The following is a 19,856-nucleotide window of genomic DNA, read 5'->3' as shown; positions in this document are numbered from 1 at the left end:
AGTAAGTTCATACACAGCTGTTTTTTAAATGACACATCAGACATTTAAATCTGGAAAAGTAATCAAAAAATTGCAGTGAAAGGAAAGTACACTTTTTGAAACCAATATTGTGTTAATACTGCTAAAAATTAAATAATCAAAATACAAATAGATTTGTTAACACAAAATGTATTTACTACTATTTGTAACTGACAATCATAACAATTTAAAAAAAAATGACAGTTTATAGAATATTGCATTGACTGTTTTGTCAACGTTTCAGAACATTAATGAATGTGTCTCGGGGAATTTCAATGTTTCCAACCATTTTCATTTTTTTTTTAGCATCCGATTGTTGTTTTAAAAGTTTCATTTTTCTTGTTATATCACCACCACGTTTTCCACACTATAAAATAAATCAACAAATTATTATAAGTATTTAATATCATTACTTATTAATATAAATAATATCAAAAACCGTGTTTATATTAGGTAACAATATAAATTTGATTAAAAATTTAGAATACTTACAAAAATAAGTTTGCTTAGAAATATAATATTATATAATTAAATAGAAAATTTAATATTATTGTATTAGAATATTGTAGAGGTGGGTCGAACTGTTCGAAATTCGAAAAATCGAACCAAACTTTAGGTGTTCGGTTCGAGTTCGAAAGTCGAACCCAGTTTTAAAAAAACCGAACAGAACCGAACTCGAACAAAAAAGTTCGGAAGTAAAAATAGTAATTAAAATAGTTCGAACTCAAAAAATGTACGAACAGTAAAAATTCTAATATGTCAAACGTTTCGAACTAAAAATGTTTCCGATGTTCATTTTATTTTTAGTTTTCCTATTATCTATAGTCTATATAGTTATATACTATAATAATTATAATATACTATATTATAGTAGGTATATACAATATTCTATATTATATACTTTGTATTTAAATTTTAAATATTACAAATGTAAAATTAAAACTACGATATTGTCCGGGCATTGATTATTATTTATTTCTTGTGCTATTGAATTATTTATTACTAAAGTATTAGAAAAAAAAAAAAAAATATATAAATTATTAAAAATTTATATATATATTTTTTTTTTTGTAATACTAAATAGTAATAAAAAATAAAGTAAATACCCAATTATAATAAATATTAAATAAGTATACAAAAAAGATTTTGGTTCGGTGGTTAATAGTTAATACTGTTAATAGGTAATTAATAATTATGATTTGTATTTTACTATTTTGTATGAATTATTATTATTATTAATTAATTACATTTTTATTTATATGGTTTTATTAATTAATAATTTTTTTTGTGTGTTTGCTTATTTAAAGTTATATTATAAATATACAAATACACAATAATTATCATTATAATACATGTATAAATAATAAATATACATCTGGGGACTGGAATAATATTTTGAAAAAATGTTGGTCAATATTAAATTAACTTCACTCACAAGTCACAATAGTTTTTTTGAATTCAATGATTTATATTGTTGCTTTCAAATTCAAATATGTATCTCTAATTATTAATTAGTAATTTATTATAATTTTTATCTTATTTCTTATATAATATTATTAACTGGTTTGGATGTTCTTAACCCTGCTGTTGTCTGGTCAATTTTCTTGCGTTTGTAGTTTGTACCTATTATTTATTAATAAGTAATTAGTAATTCCCAATTACTTATATATTTGCTTTATGTATTAGAATGGCAAGTGGGTCAATGTTGAAATATATTCAGACAAATAATTCTGAATTAACAGTATTGTGGAAGATGAAGATGAACCAAGAGAAATATCTGAACCGCAAACTGAACAAACTATTGAAAAAAAAAGACAAATTTACAGTTATTTTAAGAAAATATCTGAAGATCAATCCAAATGTAATTTTTGTTACAAAAATTTAAAAACACCAAACTCAACTACAACTACAATGACAAGGCATTTAAAAACTCAACATCCTACAAAATTTCAAGATTATCAGAATGAATTACATACTAATGAAATAAATAACAAAAAAAGAAAGAATAAAGATACATCTCAACAACAAGATATCATGAAATCAATGTCAAAATCTGAAAAATTTTCAGCTAGTAATAAGAAAGCAAAGTTGATTACAGAAAGAATTGTGGAAATGATTGCTTTGGATTACCAACCTATTTCAATTGTAGAAGATTATGGATTTAAGAGGGTGATAGCTGCTGCTGAGGATAGATATGTTTTACCAAGTCGTAAGTTACTATCTCAAAAACTAATACCAGAGTTGTATGCGAACAAAAAAAAATTGTTAATGACTGAAATTAAAAGGGATTTAGAAAATATAAAATCAATTTCTTTTACATTTGACCTTTGGTCAAGTTAAACGCAACAGTCTTACATTTCTCTAACTTGCCATTACCTAACGAACAAATTTAGACTCAAGAATAAAACTCTTGGTTGTTCCTACTTTCCAGGAGAGCATACAGGTAATGCCATAAATAATAAAATTAAAAATATGATTGCAGAATGGAATATTGAAATTGAAAATAGTGACTCAAATATATCCATTTTTTTTGTTACTGATAATGCTAGAAATATATCCAGTGCCCTTAGTCACAATGGAAGTAACTTTGAACACATTTCATGTACAGCACATACTCTTCAGTTGGCAATTGATGATGCTGTAAAAAAAAGTAACATGACTGACCTGTTGAAGCGATGTAAAGCAATTGTAACGCATTACAATCATAGCAATATCGCATCTGAACGATTAGCAGAAACACAAAAAAGGTTAAATTTAGCACCACATAAACTTATTCAAATGGTCAACACTCGATGGAATAGTATATATTTGATGCTACAAAGAATGTTAGAGCAGAAAGATGCCATTTTAATTGACTTACCTAAAATTAAAAAAAGACAGTTATTGTTTGCTAGAGATTGGAATATGATCGAAGGTTATGTTATTCTTCTCAAGCCGGTATTTGAAGCAACGAAAGAACTCAGTTGAGAAGATACACTTACATTATCTATGGTACTACCAATCATTTATACAATTGACGCTAAATTAAATTTATTTTTGACAAGTACGACACAAAATCCTGGAACATGCTTCGCAGAAAATTTATTAAGATCCATGTGTCGTTTACAATTTGATGTATATAAAGAAAATAAAATCTTCATTATAGCTATGTTGGTAGATCCAAGATTTAAAGGAATTATGTTAAATGAGTATGAGCTATTACAAGCAAAGTCATACATTATATCAGAAGCAGAAAAATATAGATACAATGATGTGATATTATCACAACCAAGCACTTCAGATGAATTATTAACTAAAAAACTTGAAAATTCAAACTATTCACTTTGGGACATACTTCATCAGCGTTCAGTATCAAAAGAATCTACTACAGTAACTTCAATAAATGAAGTAACAATTGAAGTATGATATTTAAATTTCTATTAATAATAGTATAATTACAATAAAATACATAAAAAAAAAATTGATAAATAATTATTAATTATTATTGTTTATTAACTGTTGTTAGTTCTTACTCTAATATTTTTACTATTTTTTTAATTTGTTAGATAGAAAATTACTTAAAGCTAAAGAACATTGAACCAACAGCAGATCCATTACAGTGGTGGGAAGAAAATTATCAAACATTTCCTCATTTGCTACCAGTGATTTTCAAATTTTTGGGTATACCAGGTACATCGGTTTGCAGTGAAAGACTGTTTTCTGGAAGTGGTTTAACAGTATCTTCAAGAAGAACATGACTGTCTCCATTTTTAGTGGAATATCTTGTATTTTTACACAATAATTTATAATATTGTTTAATAATTGTTAATTATTAATTTACATTTATTTTATAATTGCTTGTTTAACAATTTAGTATTTAGTATTTACTATTTAATAATTAATATCATATTATTTATTATTAATTAAACCATTTAAACCCTGTGAAAGTTAAATTTATGTTTGATATTACCTATAAAATATAAATTAAAGAATACGAGTTATGAATAATATATTAGATCTTTTAAATTTGCATAATTTGTAAGGTTTATAAAATAAAAATCTGAAATCATTTTATTAAATTTTACTTTCTTGATTTTTAATCAAGTAAGTATGGTAATTGAAATGAAAAAAGTCTGAATTTTTAAAACTTCAAAAATTTGTATTAAATTGGAAAATAATAAAAATGTAACTCAGTAATGATGGGTAGATGGGTAATTACTAATTTAGCTAGCTTTAATATAAAATATTAATGAGAGAGATTTGATAGCACACCCAAGCGGTGTAACCACTTGAATCAATAAAAACGTTGGCGTGAACAGTCCCAAAATTTCTATTTTTTAACTTTTCACCTAAACTATGATAGCTAGAAAGTTAGTTGATAACTCATTAAAAAGGGATTATCGAGTAGATACTAAATGTGAAATTAAATTTTTATTAAAAAAATTATTAAATTTTTCACAGATAAAAAAAGAGTTATTTTTAACTAGGTTTTTATTTAGCGAGGTAGATTTCCAAAACTGGAGAACGGATTTTGTTGTTCAGAGTCTTGTTAGATTTACATTAGCTAGGAGAAGTGCAGTGAAGATTTTCAGAACTTTATCTCCAATCGTTAATTCACTACAAAGCTGTAAAGCTGAAAAACATCAAAATTGAAAATACGTCCAATAACAATAATAATAATTTTTTTTAATGTTCTGTAGAGAATTAACTATTAAAGATTAAGTTCTGAAAATCGTCACTGCACTTCTCCTAACCAATGTGAATCTAACAAGACTTCAAACAACGAAATCCGCTGTCCGGTTTTGGAGATCTATCTCACTAGATGAAAATAAAATTATATTTTGTGGGGCTGTTCACACCAACATTTTTCTGGATTCAAATTGTTATACTGCGTTTGATATCAGTAAATACATATCTAAAAATTAAAAATCAAGAAAGTTTACATGCCGATCCCTAACTTGGCAAGCGTTTTTTAATTTTTAAAACAATTGGTACCTACCAAACAGTTTTTACTCTACACAAAAGAGATGAGAATAAAAATAAATGTATAATACTATAATTCTAAACTAAAATGTTATAACTTATAACCGATAATAGACTTCAATTATATTAAAATTTGAATAATAAATAATAATAATTTGAAAAGTTCGGTTCGACATACTATAAGGTTCGGTTCGAGACCATATTTTTCAGTTCGACCCACCTCTAGAATATTGTTATAATTGTGTGCATTTAACCAAAACCGATATTTAATATCAATATTTCAAATGTTAAATTGTTAAATATGAATTCTTATGTAATTTAATTATTCTTAGATAAATTAACATATTGAATAAATAAAAAAAATAAATTGAATCATCAGTCTTTATACATAATAACTACTATATAGCTTATTATTTCTATTAAAATAATTGTCAAAGTACAAATATAATTGCATACTTACAAGTTTTGAAGTTACATCTTTACGATAAGCTTTTAATGTTTCTCTTGCAATTATTTTTCCTTTAACTGAAGCTTGAATTGCAATCTGTATTATTTCAGTTTTCAGTTAGTTATGATTTTATGATTGATAAATTAGTAACTGAAATATTACCTGAAACATTTGTCTTGGAATCATGTCCACTAATTTCAATACCATTTTACGCCCAAGACTTACTGCTTTACTTGTATGAACTATGGTGCCCAGTTCTTCAACAACATTTCCATTAAGCAAAATATTCAACTAAAAAAAAATATATAATTATATAAATGTAAAAAGTAATAGAAGTGGAATTAAAAAGCATTGAATATTTTCAGTATTGTATTCATTAAATACTTTAAGTACTATATTTAACACTTTCAACTTGCCCGTGATTTCGGCAGTTACACCATGATGCCGCATTGTTCATACCATGACGAGTATTGTGGATAATGCAAAATGAAACAAATTAAATTAAACTAATTGCAAAGTAGACATATTGCATGATGAAGTGTGTTACAAATGGTACATTAGTGGTTATAAATTTGTAAATGATTAAATATCAGTAGAAATATGTGTAATATATCTAATATACATTGTTATGGGAAGGCTGTCATAACCGATTATCAATATCTAAAAATAATTATCACTCAAACTAATTATAGATTTAAATTTAGAATTTATTGTCTACAGCCTGTGTACATCTCAAAGTTTATTGAAATAAAACCGTTTAAAATTGGCAGATACAAACATATGCCATTTACATTGTAATATGTTACTGACATGTAAATGCATGGCTAGCCTTATGAAATAAACTTTTTAGACGCGTATATGTGAAAGTGTTAAGTATAATTAAAAATTACTAGTGTTTGAGACAAATTTTAAATACTATTTTTTTAATCAATTCAGAATAATATTTACTTAAATTAATTTTTTTTTTATTTTAAATATCAATAAAGTTTTGTTTGCGAGTATTGATAGATGATTTTAAATTATTAACACGTTGACTGCCATGCAGCCGCCAGCGGCCTCAAAAATATTTATCATGGGTACGCCAAAGACATTTTTCAGTGTCATTATAAATTTGTATTTGTGTATATTATATACTATTGAATTTGAAAAAAAAATTAAAAATACAAAAAAAAAATATTAAACTTATGTTTATTGCATTAAAAAAATTGCAATTATTCCCACTACGCCACAGCATATTTCAAGATCATTATTGTAGCGCCACGGAAAAGTTAATAATATAAATCTATAAATCCAAATTAATTTACGGTAGCCCGCGGCTGTATGGCCTCCTACGAATGATATGGTGCGGCAGCCGGCGGTCTAAAAATTATCAATACCTAAATATTATTTTATGGACGCCCGTGGCCGCATGGCAGTCAACGTGTTAACAAAATAATAGGTTGTAGGTTTATAGTACTTATGGATATTTGTTTGTGTTATAATATCTTATTATTTATTATTTTATTTACTATTTAAATAATGAAGTGTTATCAATTATTAAGTTTTACAATGAAAATATTATATCACTAATGAGTTTTCACTTTTACAATATAGTTACTATACTTTTTCCAGTAAAACTCATTGACTATAGATTATATAAAAGTTAGGAACCATCTTGCACTGCATAAAAAGATAAAGCTTTAAAAATGTATTAATAAAATATTAACTTGTTTCTTTATATGTGGTAAAATCAGTTTTCATCAAAAATGATATATATATGTATTTACACGGTGATTCTTTTATCAAACAACACTCATTATTTAAAAAAGTATTGACTTTTTTCAAAATATTTTTTTACATAGTTTCAAGTTGTTAAAAAACCAATGCTTTTATTAAAAAATTATATTTTTTATCATTATTATTTTTTAAGTTTTTTACTATTTTGAACGGTAACATAGTTTTTTAATTTCATATTCCAAAGCAGAATATTTTTCTAAAAATGTAGATACATAAAAATCGAATTTAGGACGAGTAGTTTATGAGTTATAAGTATTTTAAGTTTAGACAAGCGGAGTAGTGGACAAACATTTTGCGGGGTAACCCCGTACCACTCCACTCTGCCAATCTAAACTTTAAATATCTATAACTCATACACTACTAGCGCTAAATTCGAAATTCTTACGTAATAGTTAATAAAAAAAAATAGCTTTATTAATTTATGAAATTTTAAGTATAGGTTACCATTTAAAAATCAAAAGTTGATAGTGGTTTATCTAATAAATATAAGGGTGAAAAATATAAAAAAAATAAACAATTCAAGAAGAGTGTAAATCTACAATTTTGAAAAAAGTCAATACTATTTTAAATAATGAGTGTTGTTTGATAAAAGAATCACACTGTATATATATATTAATATATTTAAGCAATTATGAAGATGAATAATTTTAACTGATGGAAGTTTTATATTTAAGATACATTTAAATTATTAAATTATTATACATTATTATATCCATTGTATCATAATATAAATGATTATCGAATTTGAAAAAAATTGTTCATTTGTATTATCATTATCATATCATACAAAAAGATAAAATTATGATGGTGATTATTTATTTTAAAAACAATTCAAAATATTTTAAATTGCGTATAAAGGGAATTAAAAAAAAAAATCATCCAATACAGTAAAATAGTATTTAAAATATACTCAAATACTTGTTGATAGATGGTATTTAATATTATCCTAAATACTTTTGTAACACTGAATATAATATGCTCATGTATTAAGAATATTATTTACAATTCAAATATGTAATATTATATGTGTTGTTTATTTATACTTTTACTAAATTTGAAGATTCATATCCGTGATCTTCATAACTAAAACTTCCAAAACCTGATGTAATTGATTTAAGTGTATCATGAAAGTCTATAACAATTTCATTTAATGGGAAATAGCACTGTATCATTATTCTGGTATTGTCAATATTAGTTGATGATTTTTGTACACCTCTTTTCTCCATGCATAATGACATGACACCTCCCAAATATTCATCTATTGATTTAATTGTATCATTAATCAAACATTTAACATTATGAATTAATTTATTTAATAGTTTATTTTTACCAGGAGTTATGATAGTGCCAAGAATAAACGGTTCATAAAGTGCTACAGTGAAGGTTGGATCAGGGAAATCCATCGGGTTAGAAAAACAAAATTCATCACTGCCATATTTTTCAATTAATTTTTTTGATGTCACTTTAGCTAAAACATTTTATGTATTATAAAAGTAAACAATAATTTCAAAAGTTTGGATAAATACAAACCTTTATATGTTACACTAGGTGCTGTCATAATAGCTTGAGCATTATATTCCTGTTCCAATCTCTGATTAAATACATCTAAATGCAGCAGACCAAGGAAACCTAATCTCCAACCAAGACCTAGTGCTGGACTGGTATAAATAAATATTTTATGTAAAAGTAAAATAACTATTTATTGTTAGAAATTTTATACCTTGACTCAGTTGTAATACTAACAGCCGAATCATTGAGTGTTAATCGTTCTAAAGCACTTTTCATTTCCATGTGTAATGATTGATCCATAGGGAATAACCCAGCAAAAACCATAGGTTGAGCAGGTTTAAACCCAGGAAATGGTTCAACTGGTTCATCTTTCAAATGTATAGTATCTCCAATATGGGCTTCTTTTGCTGATCTTATGTTACATGTAAGAAATCCAACTTGACCACCTACTCTATAAATTTTGAAATGTTAATTTAAAACATATTTTATGAAATTTATACTCATACAATGTTCCCGTATTAAATTCTGTTGGCCGTAGTATTCCAACGTTTTTTACAGTATATGTTGTTTGAGAGTACACAGTAGTTATTATATCACCTTCTTTAACACATCCATCTTGAACATAAATTAGTACTACAGCCCCACGGTATTTATCAAACCAACTATCAAAAATCAAAGCTTTGAATGGTGCTTGACGATTAGCAACTGGAGGTGGTAATCGCGTGACAATAGATTCTAGTAAATCTTCTACCCCAGTCCCTTGCTTGGCTGATATCTACATACAATTTGTAATCAAAAAATAATTATGTTATAATAATTTATTAGCATATACTATAAGTACCCTTAAAACAGTTTCTGGCTCAATGTCAAACAAAACATGCAGTTGTTCTTCTACTCTCTCTGGGTTGGCATTTTTTAAATCGACTTTATTTAAAACAGGCACAATAATAAGATTTTGGCAAAAGGCCAAGTAAAAATTAGCCACAGTCTGAGCTTGAACACCTTGGTTAGCATCCACTAAAAGTATGACGCCTTGACATGCTGATAACGATCTAGATACTTCATTGGAAAAATCGACATGGCCTGGAGTATCGATTAAGTTTAACAGGTATAATTGGTCATCTACTCTGCTTTTATAAAATAATGAAGCTGTTTGAGCTTTCACTGTTATACCTCTTTCTTTTTCTACTTGTAACCTGGAAAGAATAAACAAAAAATAGATTATATTTTCTTTCAACATTTTATGAAGATAAATTGATTTAAAGTTTTATTCATATATTCATATAATTTATAATACATTAATTCTAAGAATCTTGGCTCAATTAAGAATCATACACATAAATTATTAAGTTAATGTTTGTACAAAAAATATTACTTATTTTCTTTTGTGTTATTATACCAACATAATTTTCATTCATTGTATTTTTATTATTTATAAGCTCAAGAAAATAATCAGTGATAATTAACTAAGCATTTAATAGAAAAAGGTATTTTAAGCAATAATATTAAATTATTTTTAAGTTGTAAAAATCTGGCTATAGTTAATACAACTCAAATAAATCACAAGTTAAAAGAAAAAGTATGCATCTGTAGAGAAAAATAATTTTAATAATTTTTCCCCTCGAATATAATAAATAATAGGTACCTATACTACATTCACCATTCACGTCATCTTCAATATAAAGTTAAATTTAAACAATTTCATAAATTAAAATTATTTTTACCTATCCAACACTTGTGCTTTGCCTTCCTCGATGCAGATGGTATTTGTAAATTCTAATAGCCGATCAGCCAAAGTGCTCTTGCCGTGATCTACATGGGCTATGATGCTAAAGTTGCGAATGTTATCGCTTGGTATATTCTGATACTTGAGTGGCACTTCTGTTTTTCCTTCATTGTTTTCTGAATAACGTCGATAACTTGTGAATACAAACGATGAACTACTTTTGTATTCGTTTAAAATGCTCGATCCATAATAATATGATCGCCACACTTTAAATATCACTTTCATTTTACTAAAAACGAATTGAGACACGACATGGGAGAACAAACCCTCACAAGTTAATAATACTTAAGTGTGTGAGTAACTAATTACAATAGTAAGTCATTGTTAATGTGAGTAATATTATAGTTATTAACTAAACATTTTGAAAATCATGCATCAACATTCACCGACATGATTGTGAATATTGTGATAATAGGCGATAGCTGTCGTACGCGGCCGCCTCCCGCCTAAACCATTTGCCGCTTATCACTTTTTGATAAGGCGATAAATTGCCGGTCCGAATGAAAGAGAAGATCTAGCGACTGCTCTCTTTTCTATGAGTGACTGGGTCCATTTCGACTATCCCGATGCCAAAAATTTGGTGACTAGGTGTCAAAGTAAATACGTTAAAGTAGTTCAGTTCTCAGTTGTAGTTGTATAGAAAAAGTCTCTACCGGATAACCCTCCTCGTCGACAAAAACGAAATTGGCCTCGTGATTTACTTCGCCAAATAAAAAATAAAAAACAGTTTGAAGTAATGTCAATGGACGCTGCCTCAACTCAAGATTCCAAACCTTGTAAAAATCTCAAATTTATTTATTGTTTTATTATATTACAGATTGTAAATACATTTATTTATAAATAAAAAAAAAAAATTGTATAGAAAAACGTATATGCCTAGAACGTCAATGATAAATATTTTTGATTTACGTTTTAATATATATTTGTATACGCTTTTATTGTATTAAACTATATATAGCGTTAATTACTTATAATTTTTTTTTTTTTGTTTATGGTAGAAAACTTATAAGGAATCTATACATTTTAAAATTCTTCAGAATTTTATCGAAATTGTTAAACAGCTACCGATCAAACAAGCTTACAAGAAACCTTGCGTTAAATTCCTACGCTACCAAAGGAAAATTTTATATCAACAATAATTTGAAAAAAAATCTATAAAATTTGAAAAATACCATGGCTATAAACAGTTCAAAAAAAAAAAAAAGAGTCAAAATATTTTGAGTATTCCACCATAACAAACGGAAAATGTATATAGGTATAAATACATATTTTAAGAAAATTTAAAGTCTTCGGTTGTTATTATTTTTTAAGTTAAAAAAATAAAACTAATTTTGTCAAACATTAATTTAGTGGCAAAATTACCATTATTCCAAGAATTATTTTTTTTGTTTTTCTCAACGCTTTCGAAAAATTCTTAGAATTTCAATGTTGATAAATATCAACATTTATAGAAAATAATTAAAATATAAATCAAAATTAGACACTGGAATCAACGAAAACAGTAAAACAATCAGTTAAGCAATAATTTATTTCGTTTCCAAGTTCGAGTGTAGATATTTACACTTAACTTTGTATTCTATGTTATGACTTGTCTGTGATTATACAAATAAAACGTTACGTTAGAACTCTAAATGATACATATTACATTATTAAATAATATATCAATATATATATGTATAGTACCTACCTTGCACCTTGTAATTACCTAATATTAAAAAAGTTAAACGCCACATGACGTGTTGGCATAACCGAGTTAAGTAAATGCTTTTAAAATCGGTTAGGTACTTAAAAACGAGTGCTGTATAGATATAATAATACTCATCTCTGGATCTCAAGATTGTCATAACTCAAAATTTATATTTTTGAGAAAAGTGATTAAATGTTTAAAACTAAGATATTAAAAAAAAATCTTTTAGCACCAAAATTAAAATGCCTAAAAGTCTAAAAACATACTTTACAATTATGACTATAAATTGTTAATACTATTTTTATGAACTTTATAAAAGTAGTGTAATTTTATTTAAGAGAATTTATACGCGCATTTGATGTTTTATTACTAGGTAATTAATGACAAATTGAATACCTATTCAAAAGAATCTGTTTTAACCTAATTTTTTTAAATTAATATTAACGTGATTTATTATAACATTTAAAGTTGAAAATATTATTCGAGTCACCTTAAAAGTGTTTGATATTAAAATTTTGAAGCAAATGATAAACATTTTTAAATATACAATTCTAAAGTGATAAAATCAGAACATTTTTATAGTTCTCTGTATATTTGAAACTATGAATTATAATCAGCATACAAAACTCAAGTAATTTCCGACTTTTTTTACAATATTAACAATAAAATATAACTAATAATAATTACGTTCGTTAAAAATGTATTTGAATTAAAAACTTTTTTTACTTTGTTGATTCTGAAAAAACTTAAGGAGAATCTTGTATAAACATTTTAAGCCTTTATTTTTTTGACCGAGTGAAAACTTTTTGATCGACAATAATAAAAACAAAATTAATTAATATCAAAATTGTAATATGCATATAAATAGCTTAAAAAATTTGCAATATTTCGACAATTTTATGTCACATAAAAACTGATAATTTAAACATTCGATAAAAATTTTGTAAATATTTTAATAAAAACTAATGATCTACTAATAATCTCGGTTTTCCTTTATTATTTGGTGGTTTTTCCTGAAGCTTTAGAAAGTACAAGTACAAAGTACCAACTAGATTCACTTTACACCCCAAAAATATTTTGTTGAAGAAAATCGAATCATTAATACTGCTCTAAAATGTGATGATAGATACAAAAATAAACACACATCTTTATAAAACCAATACATTCATCACACCTCTAAGAGTCTAAAATGTTACTAAGTCTACTAAGTTCGAAGAAGGCTCTAATCTGTGTTTATACGATTTTTTAAATCGAACTCTTGACAAATTAAATAAACGAATCAAAAATCAAAATGTTTTATTCTATTGTTAGATTAACTTTTTATTGGGGACGGACTAGTACTTTTTGAATATTGACTTCGGATACACCAACGCAATAATTCATGATTAATTAATAATTATATTATACGTAACCTACGATCATTTAAATAAAAACAATACCTTGTAGAAATACCCTTTAGTTTTCTCCAAATTTTCCAATTTCCGTGCAACTTTTACTATTTTTCTTTCTGTAAAAATTTCATTCAGAATATTATCAATATTAAAAAAATCTCTACTTAAATTATAACTATAATAACTATAAAAGTAAATTATGAATGATTTGTTTTAAAAAAAAATCTTTTTGTCAGTCATCACCTGTTAAGAGTGTTAAGACAGTAAAAATGTTAAGATTTTTTTCAATAACATATTTTCTATAGAAAAAGTGAATACAGGCAAGACAAGATACCTATTGAATGTACATTTGGGATTTTTCTTAACCGTATATAATAAGGTGTATAACAGATAGAACTGAATTTTGCAATATCTTTTGTTCAAATTAATATTATTATTATTTATTTTTGTCCATTAAGTGACCCTAGCGCTACATGTATTATAACTCTTTTATGTTTATTTTTTATTACTGAAAATAAAAAAATTTAATTTAAAAAAAAAATGCTTCTCTCTGATAATCTGATTATCAGAACAATTTTGATGGTAAAAAGATTTATCTAAGTCAAGTAGCAAAGTTCAGTAGCTAAGTTTTTAGAATTTTTGTTTTTAATTCAATATTTATTTGGTTAAATTAATTTGGAACGTAATAACTTTTTTAAAAATATGATTTATGAGAATTTGCTAACATGAGTATATTTCTTAAATTATTTACTTATCAAATAATATTTAAAAAAATTTTCATAAATTGAATTAACATGATTTTTTTTTGTCAGTTCTTTTTGTTACACCCTGTACACTCTTCTTCTTTTTGGACTCTTTAAGAGGATGAAAGGTCAGTATAATTATTTTTTACATTGATTATCTTTTATTAATATATTTTTCATAGACATATTGATCATGTCTATGATATTTTCTCAATTCTTAAACTTCCTAGAAATAAGTACCTACATACAGAACAAAAAAAAAAAACATAAGATTTTTAATCTGTTGCTTATATACCTAAAACCACATCACATCAGGGGACTTAACACATTTATTTTTTTTCATCGCTTTCATTTTTAGGTTGATAAATTAATAAAATTATAGAAATATAAAAATATACTAAAATTCCAAGGCACTATTAAAATAAAATTCATTATTATATAATAATTACTTGTAGTAGTTATAGTATTATGAGACCATCGTTCAATTACTTTTAATATTTTTAGTAATTAAATTTGTATTTTTTTGTAAAATAGGTACTGTACAAATTGCCTATACCAAACTCCTTGTTTTTGTACATAAAATATGTTACTTTACATAACAGTTATTATTTTTGAAGATGGTATACAATATATCCTTTATACCTACTACATCTACATAACTATAATATAGCTTCTATTGCAATTTAAGATGTACTTATTTTAAATACCAAACATAAATGAAAAACGCTATTATAGCAACTAACTTGCTGATATTCGCTGCAATTTATATAATCACAAAATTAATGAAGGTGTGTTAAGAGTTTGAATATCATTATTTTTTCGTTTAAACTATATGAATGTAAGCCAGTATTTCGACAAAAAGTTAATTTAAGTAGAAGATGACTCTAAATCAATGATACATTGATACCTACTTCAAAATCTAGTTTACTATCGTAGTATTATCTACTATGGATCATAAAATATTAAATTTATATATTATTCAGTTAGTTATTAAAAAATACTCAAAGAAAGCCGTCTTTCTTTTTTTTTATTGCAAGTCTCTATCTCTTAAGAGAGCATCATACGCCGCCAATTATTAATGAAGTCTTAACAACTCAATTTTTAACTATTTTAACATAAATTTAGGTTATTATTTTAAACACTAGTATTTAGTAATAATGATATATTTAAATACATGTACTATAGTACATTTTTATTTTTGTACTTGCTAATAATGATTCTAAAACCATTTTACGATAGTTTACTTTAATCGAATAATTAATAATTCCTTGGTCCATTGGTTGGGTAAGTGATGTCGTGTTAGCTGGAAGCCACGCTAAACGAATATTTGATCAATTTAAATGTGGATGACATGTTGCATTCTAAAGAAATAAAATAACTCATTGATTTTTTTTTTTTAATTCCATTATGCTTCTAGTGATCTGTGCTTTATTATTAGCTCGTCAAATTGTGGGAAATTTTGTTGGATCTACATTTTTTAAGCATTTGGGTTTTTGTGCTTTGCGGCTTTGCCTATAACAAGACGTTTATCAAATTCTCCTTCCATGTTATCACATAACAATACCGTTAGTTATGGGAAGCTTACCACCTTTACACTCTTCACTTTTCACTGATAGTGTTTTGCTTGGTAATGCGTGAAAATCCGTCTAATCACCATTATAAATATTTTTAGGTTCATATCATTCAATAATTAGTTTTGATTTCACCTTCCATTCATTAACATTCTTAACATCGACACTACTTGAGTCATCACAAATTTGATGTCAAACAATATTATTTCGTTTTTTAAAACTTTCCAACCAGCCATTTGATGCTTTAAATTCGGTGACTGACATTTGTTCAGCAATTTGGCGTGCAGCGTGCTTTAGTCTGTATAATTGGCCCAGAAATTGGTACATTTTTTGCTCTAGCACTTACAAACCACTTCCAAGTCAAATTATTAATTTTTTCATTAGCGTTGGATTTTGGTTTTCTTTTCATTCGCCCATTTCCTAAAATAAAAATCATACATACATATATAGGATTTTGAATTTTGAATTTTTATACTTTTATAGTTAAGCTTATTACATACCATTCATCTATTGTTCTTTTATTTCATTTTTTTGCTTTAATATATTATACACTTTTTCCACATATGACAAGTTAACAAATTTTTTTTACTGTTAATTCATCCTTTTCACTAGACTCAAGTTTAATTTTTTCATTTAGTGTTATACATTTATTTTTGGACGTCATATTGAATATACGTCTATATGCAGTCTACGTCAGAACACTATTACGACACTTATCAATAAAATAAACTTATTGCAACGAAATAATCCATATAATTAATATAGATGATATTCCTTGATTGGTAATTTTAAAATAGTACATGTATATATTTTCATAATATACTGCAGATACATGACAAAATATTGTTTCCATTTCCCGTTGAACAGGTTCCATCTTATTCAGGGAACGATATATTTAAAAGTACAACAGGTTCGCCGGGACCGTAACATTTTTCTATAAAAGTCAGGTTTCCACGTTATTCGGATTCCATTTTACACAGGTTTTACTATATGTATTTGTTGACTCCTAAAACCGCACACTTTTAATAAACTACATAACGAAACCGCACATATTTGGTAGGTTAACCTAAAAAACCACACACATTTAATAGGTTATTTTTAAAATTGTTGTATCCAAAAACTGTACATTTTTAATTTCGACCCCAAAAAGGTTGTAGGTCTTAGATTAGAGACATTTTTTAAAAACTTCAAACGATCGTTTACATTCATTACGTACCTCTTGGATTTTAATTTTCAATGTCGCCACTTATTCATGTTTATGTGTGTTTTTAGTTTTAGTAGATTCTTCATTTGACTGCATGTTGTAACCGTGAACGTAAATTTTTTACTAAAACACCGCCAAACCACATATCCACTATTACACACTCTAAAAATTGTCTGTATTTAAAATTGTCGAGTATTAAGCACTTGCCCCCTTTATTATTCTCAATTATTTTAAAATCCATTATTATGTCTAATTAAAAATATTTTAATAATTTAATAAAACTGAAAAAACCACTAAATGCCTATAGTTAAGCATAGTGCATAGTTTAGCAAGTTATAGGTATGTATACTTTATTCACAAGAGACAAGACCGGCTAATAAAATAATAATAATGAGTGGTGACTTAAGTCTTAACACGTGTTAGCATGAATATTGAAGTATATCTTATAATCTTATCTAATCTAATCCGTTAGTTAGCACTAAAAATAGTGTGCGGTTTTAATCACTTTAAGTTTGGGGTATTTTGTTATATAAGGACCGAAAAGTGTGCGGTTTATGTCTATCGGCCTTTTTCGGGTCAAAATCAAAAGTGTGCGGTTTTTGGATGCAACCTATGTATTAATGGTAAATATTAATTGATGTTGTATTGTATTTTAATATTTCTAGTCTTCTAGACATTCTGTTTGTAACAAAAAAAGTTATTTCACATAGATCATTTTGTCATTATTATTTTATTTCACCTTTAAAAAAATATATAATTCCATTTATTCCTTATATATTTTGTGTATGCCAACCAACAAAATGACGGTCGTCTCCGTGCGAGCTTCACTGATGACAATGTAAATAATATAAGAGTAACTTGTCTAGTTAGTATATAATTCTGTGCCTGTAACTCACGGATATAGATACTATGGTTGCAAAACGGCCAATATTGGATCACAGCGCTGAGCGGTGCTGAATGTTCTTATTATATCTGACAAAAAATCACATACAAGAACTCTCTAAAGCCATTATTATAGCTGAATTCTCAAACCATAATTTTATACTAATAATAACAATTACACAATAATTAACAAATAAATAAATATAATTCATTAATTTATTCTAAAATATGATAGTTATTATTGCATGGAATCTTAAAAAAGCAAGGGATTTTTAAACATTGATGTTGTACATCAATTAATATACATAATATAGAGACTAGTGAGACACGATTTTATTAAAATTCTAAATAAGGACACTCAGAGCCGTCATATTCGTATTCGTTGTACACCCATAGTATTAACATCCATGCTGTAACTGACGCCATATAGAATATCAATTAGCAATATATATATATAATTATATATGTAACCATATCATAAAAATTCAAACAAACAGCCTCAATTTGTTATCGATTAACGGCGTTTTTATTATCTATGGCATAAACTCAATAATAAATAGACTGCTCTTCGGCAGAAAAATATATTTTGAGATGGACGATTTAAGTAAAATGTCATGAATAAAGAAACTAATAATTATTAATTTCATTAATGAGAAATTTCGTAAAAAAAGCAATAGATTTGAGAATATTAAAAAAAATCTCGGATCCATGGAGAGTAAAATAATATAACTTTTTTCTCCATGATATTTTACCTAACAGTTTTTGATATGATAATAATTGTAGACTGTAGAGTTTACAAGTGCAAAGGAGTCAGAAAGCGTTGTCCATATATTATTATGAGGTTTGTGATATTGGCATAAATCCATAGACCTTTTACTAATAGTACAGAACTATGTATAAAAACAGCATTTTGAATGGCGTGCTAACATCTTGCAATTATGTAGGCTGTCTTGATGACATCATACAAATATCTACATATGTATATAATATATTAGTATACTACTCGGCACTCATATTCAGCAAACCAGTAAGAAACAAGGACCTTCTATATTGACACGTTTTCCATATTATACTCATTTCTTGTCCGTTATTATAAGGTCAATGCTAGGGGTATATTGAATATCATTTATAGCTACGCAAGAGAATTAAGTTGGCTATACTGCGGTGGCTGTGGATACTGCGCAGTACTTTTTCATTTTACGCGCAACGACTAGTTGCCTACTTGTTAGTTTTAGTTGTTGCTGGTTGTGACATTCGTCTACAAGTGTGTTCATATCGGGATTCGGGATCTTCCAATTCATTTATAGGTATGTTTATTAATATTTCGCCTTGCGATTACAGTGCCCTTTTTCTGTGTTTTTGTTGAGTCATTATACTACGTGATAAATAGATAATAGCATAATTTATTGGCCTTCGAATCGTGTATTCGTGTCTACTAATTGTTAATGATCTTATGCTCTGGTTGATGCCGTTCAAGAATGAAGCCATTCTTAATATTTACATTTACGATTCTGCATAACAAATTTATTTTTTGAGGTTAGATGTATTCTCTTTTATCATTTAATTTAAAATTAAGTAATGTCGGCTTGATGCGAAAACTCATTAATTGAAAATAGTAAAATGATGGGAAATAACGTTTAAAGTATTTTTTTTCAACTTCCTTATTAATTCAATAATAATAATAAATAGTTTTATTTTTTTGTAAGATTAGTTCCAGACTACCTATATAGTACCCACATACTTTAAATAAATACATTTTAAAGTATTTTTCTTACTATAATAATAACCATGATAGTCAAATAGAGACAAAAAATACTATTTATTTTATAGCGACATAATTTTGTCAATCATATTTAGATTATTCATTAATTTAACCCAT

The 19,856-nt window shown here is 26.3% G+C and overlaps 2 protein-coding genes across 4 annotated transcripts; one reads left to right on the top strand and one right to left on the bottom strand.

Annotated features, from left to right (window-relative positions):
- Positions 1-152: 152 nt before the first annotated feature.
- Positions 153-10,892, bottom strand: waw (Translation factor waclaw). Of its 3 annotated transcripts, none has more exons than XM_015507978.2 (10): positions 10,438-10,892; positions 9,555-9,909; positions 9,220-9,488; positions 8,925-9,164; positions 8,735-8,862; positions 8,535-8,672; positions 8,248-8,462; positions 5,591-5,719; positions 5,441-5,524; positions 153-385 (listed from the first exon to the last, which is right to left on the bottom strand). In XM_015507978.2, exons 1-10 carry the CDS (start codon positions 10,722-10,724, stop codon positions 251-253), a joined length of 1,980 nt encoding a protein of 659 aa, XP_015363464.2. In that variant the 5' UTR covers positions 10,725-10,892; the 3' UTR covers positions 153-250. The 3 variants fall into 3 exon arrangements, with proteins under 3 accessions (XP_015363464.2, XP_089074613.1, XP_089074617.1); XM_089218487.1 differs by having other exon boundaries at positions 8,925-9,159; positions 9,311-9,488; XM_089218491.1 differs by lacking the exons at positions 153-385; positions 5,441-5,524 and having other exon boundaries at positions 8,208-8,462.
- On the top strand, positions 3,007-4,004 carry LOC149060695 (zinc finger BED domain-containing protein 4-like). Its single transcript, XM_089218508.1, has 2 exons — positions 3,007-3,417; positions 3,564-4,004. Exons 1-2 carry the CDS (start codon positions 3,007-3,009, stop codon positions 3,753-3,755), a joined length of 603 nt encoding a protein of 200 aa, XP_089074634.1. The 3' UTR covers positions 3,756-4,004.
- Positions 10,893-19,856: the final 8,964 nt, after the last annotated feature.

Source organism: Diuraphis noxia, unplaced genomic scaffold (genome assembly GCF_037042655.1).
Source record: "Diuraphis noxia isolate RWA-SAM2 unplaced genomic scaffold, SU_Dnox_SAM2 contig0001, whole genome shotgun sequence".
Lineage (NCBI taxonomy): Eukaryota > Metazoa > Arthropoda > Insecta > Hemiptera > Aphididae > Diuraphis > Diuraphis noxia.
The sequence above is the reverse complement of the archived record's forward strand: the minus strand, read 5'-3'. Positions and strand labels throughout refer to the sequence as shown.

Excerpts from the sequence above, each read along its gene's own strand:
- waw (XM_015507978.2), bottom strand. The coding sequence starts at position 10,724 with ATGAAAGTGATATTTAAAGTGTGGCGATCATATTATTATGGATCGAGC. Across the intron at positions 8,863-8,924 it reads AGTATTACAACTGAGTCAAG|TCCAGCACTAGGTCTTGGTT; the intron begins GTATAAAATTTC and ends TATTTATACCAG. Across the intron at positions 8,463-8,534 it reads TGGCACTATCATAACTCCTG|ATGAATATTTGGGAGGTGTC; the intron begins GTAAAAATAAAC and ends TTAAATCAATAG.
- LOC149060695 (XM_089218508.1), top strand. The coding sequence starts at position 3,007 with ATGGTACTACCAATCATTTATACAATTGACGCTAAATTAAATTTATTT. Across the intron at positions 3,418-3,563 it reads TAAATGAAGTAACAATTGAA|ATAGAAAATTACTTAAAGCT; the intron begins GTATGATATTTA and ends TTAATTTGTTAG.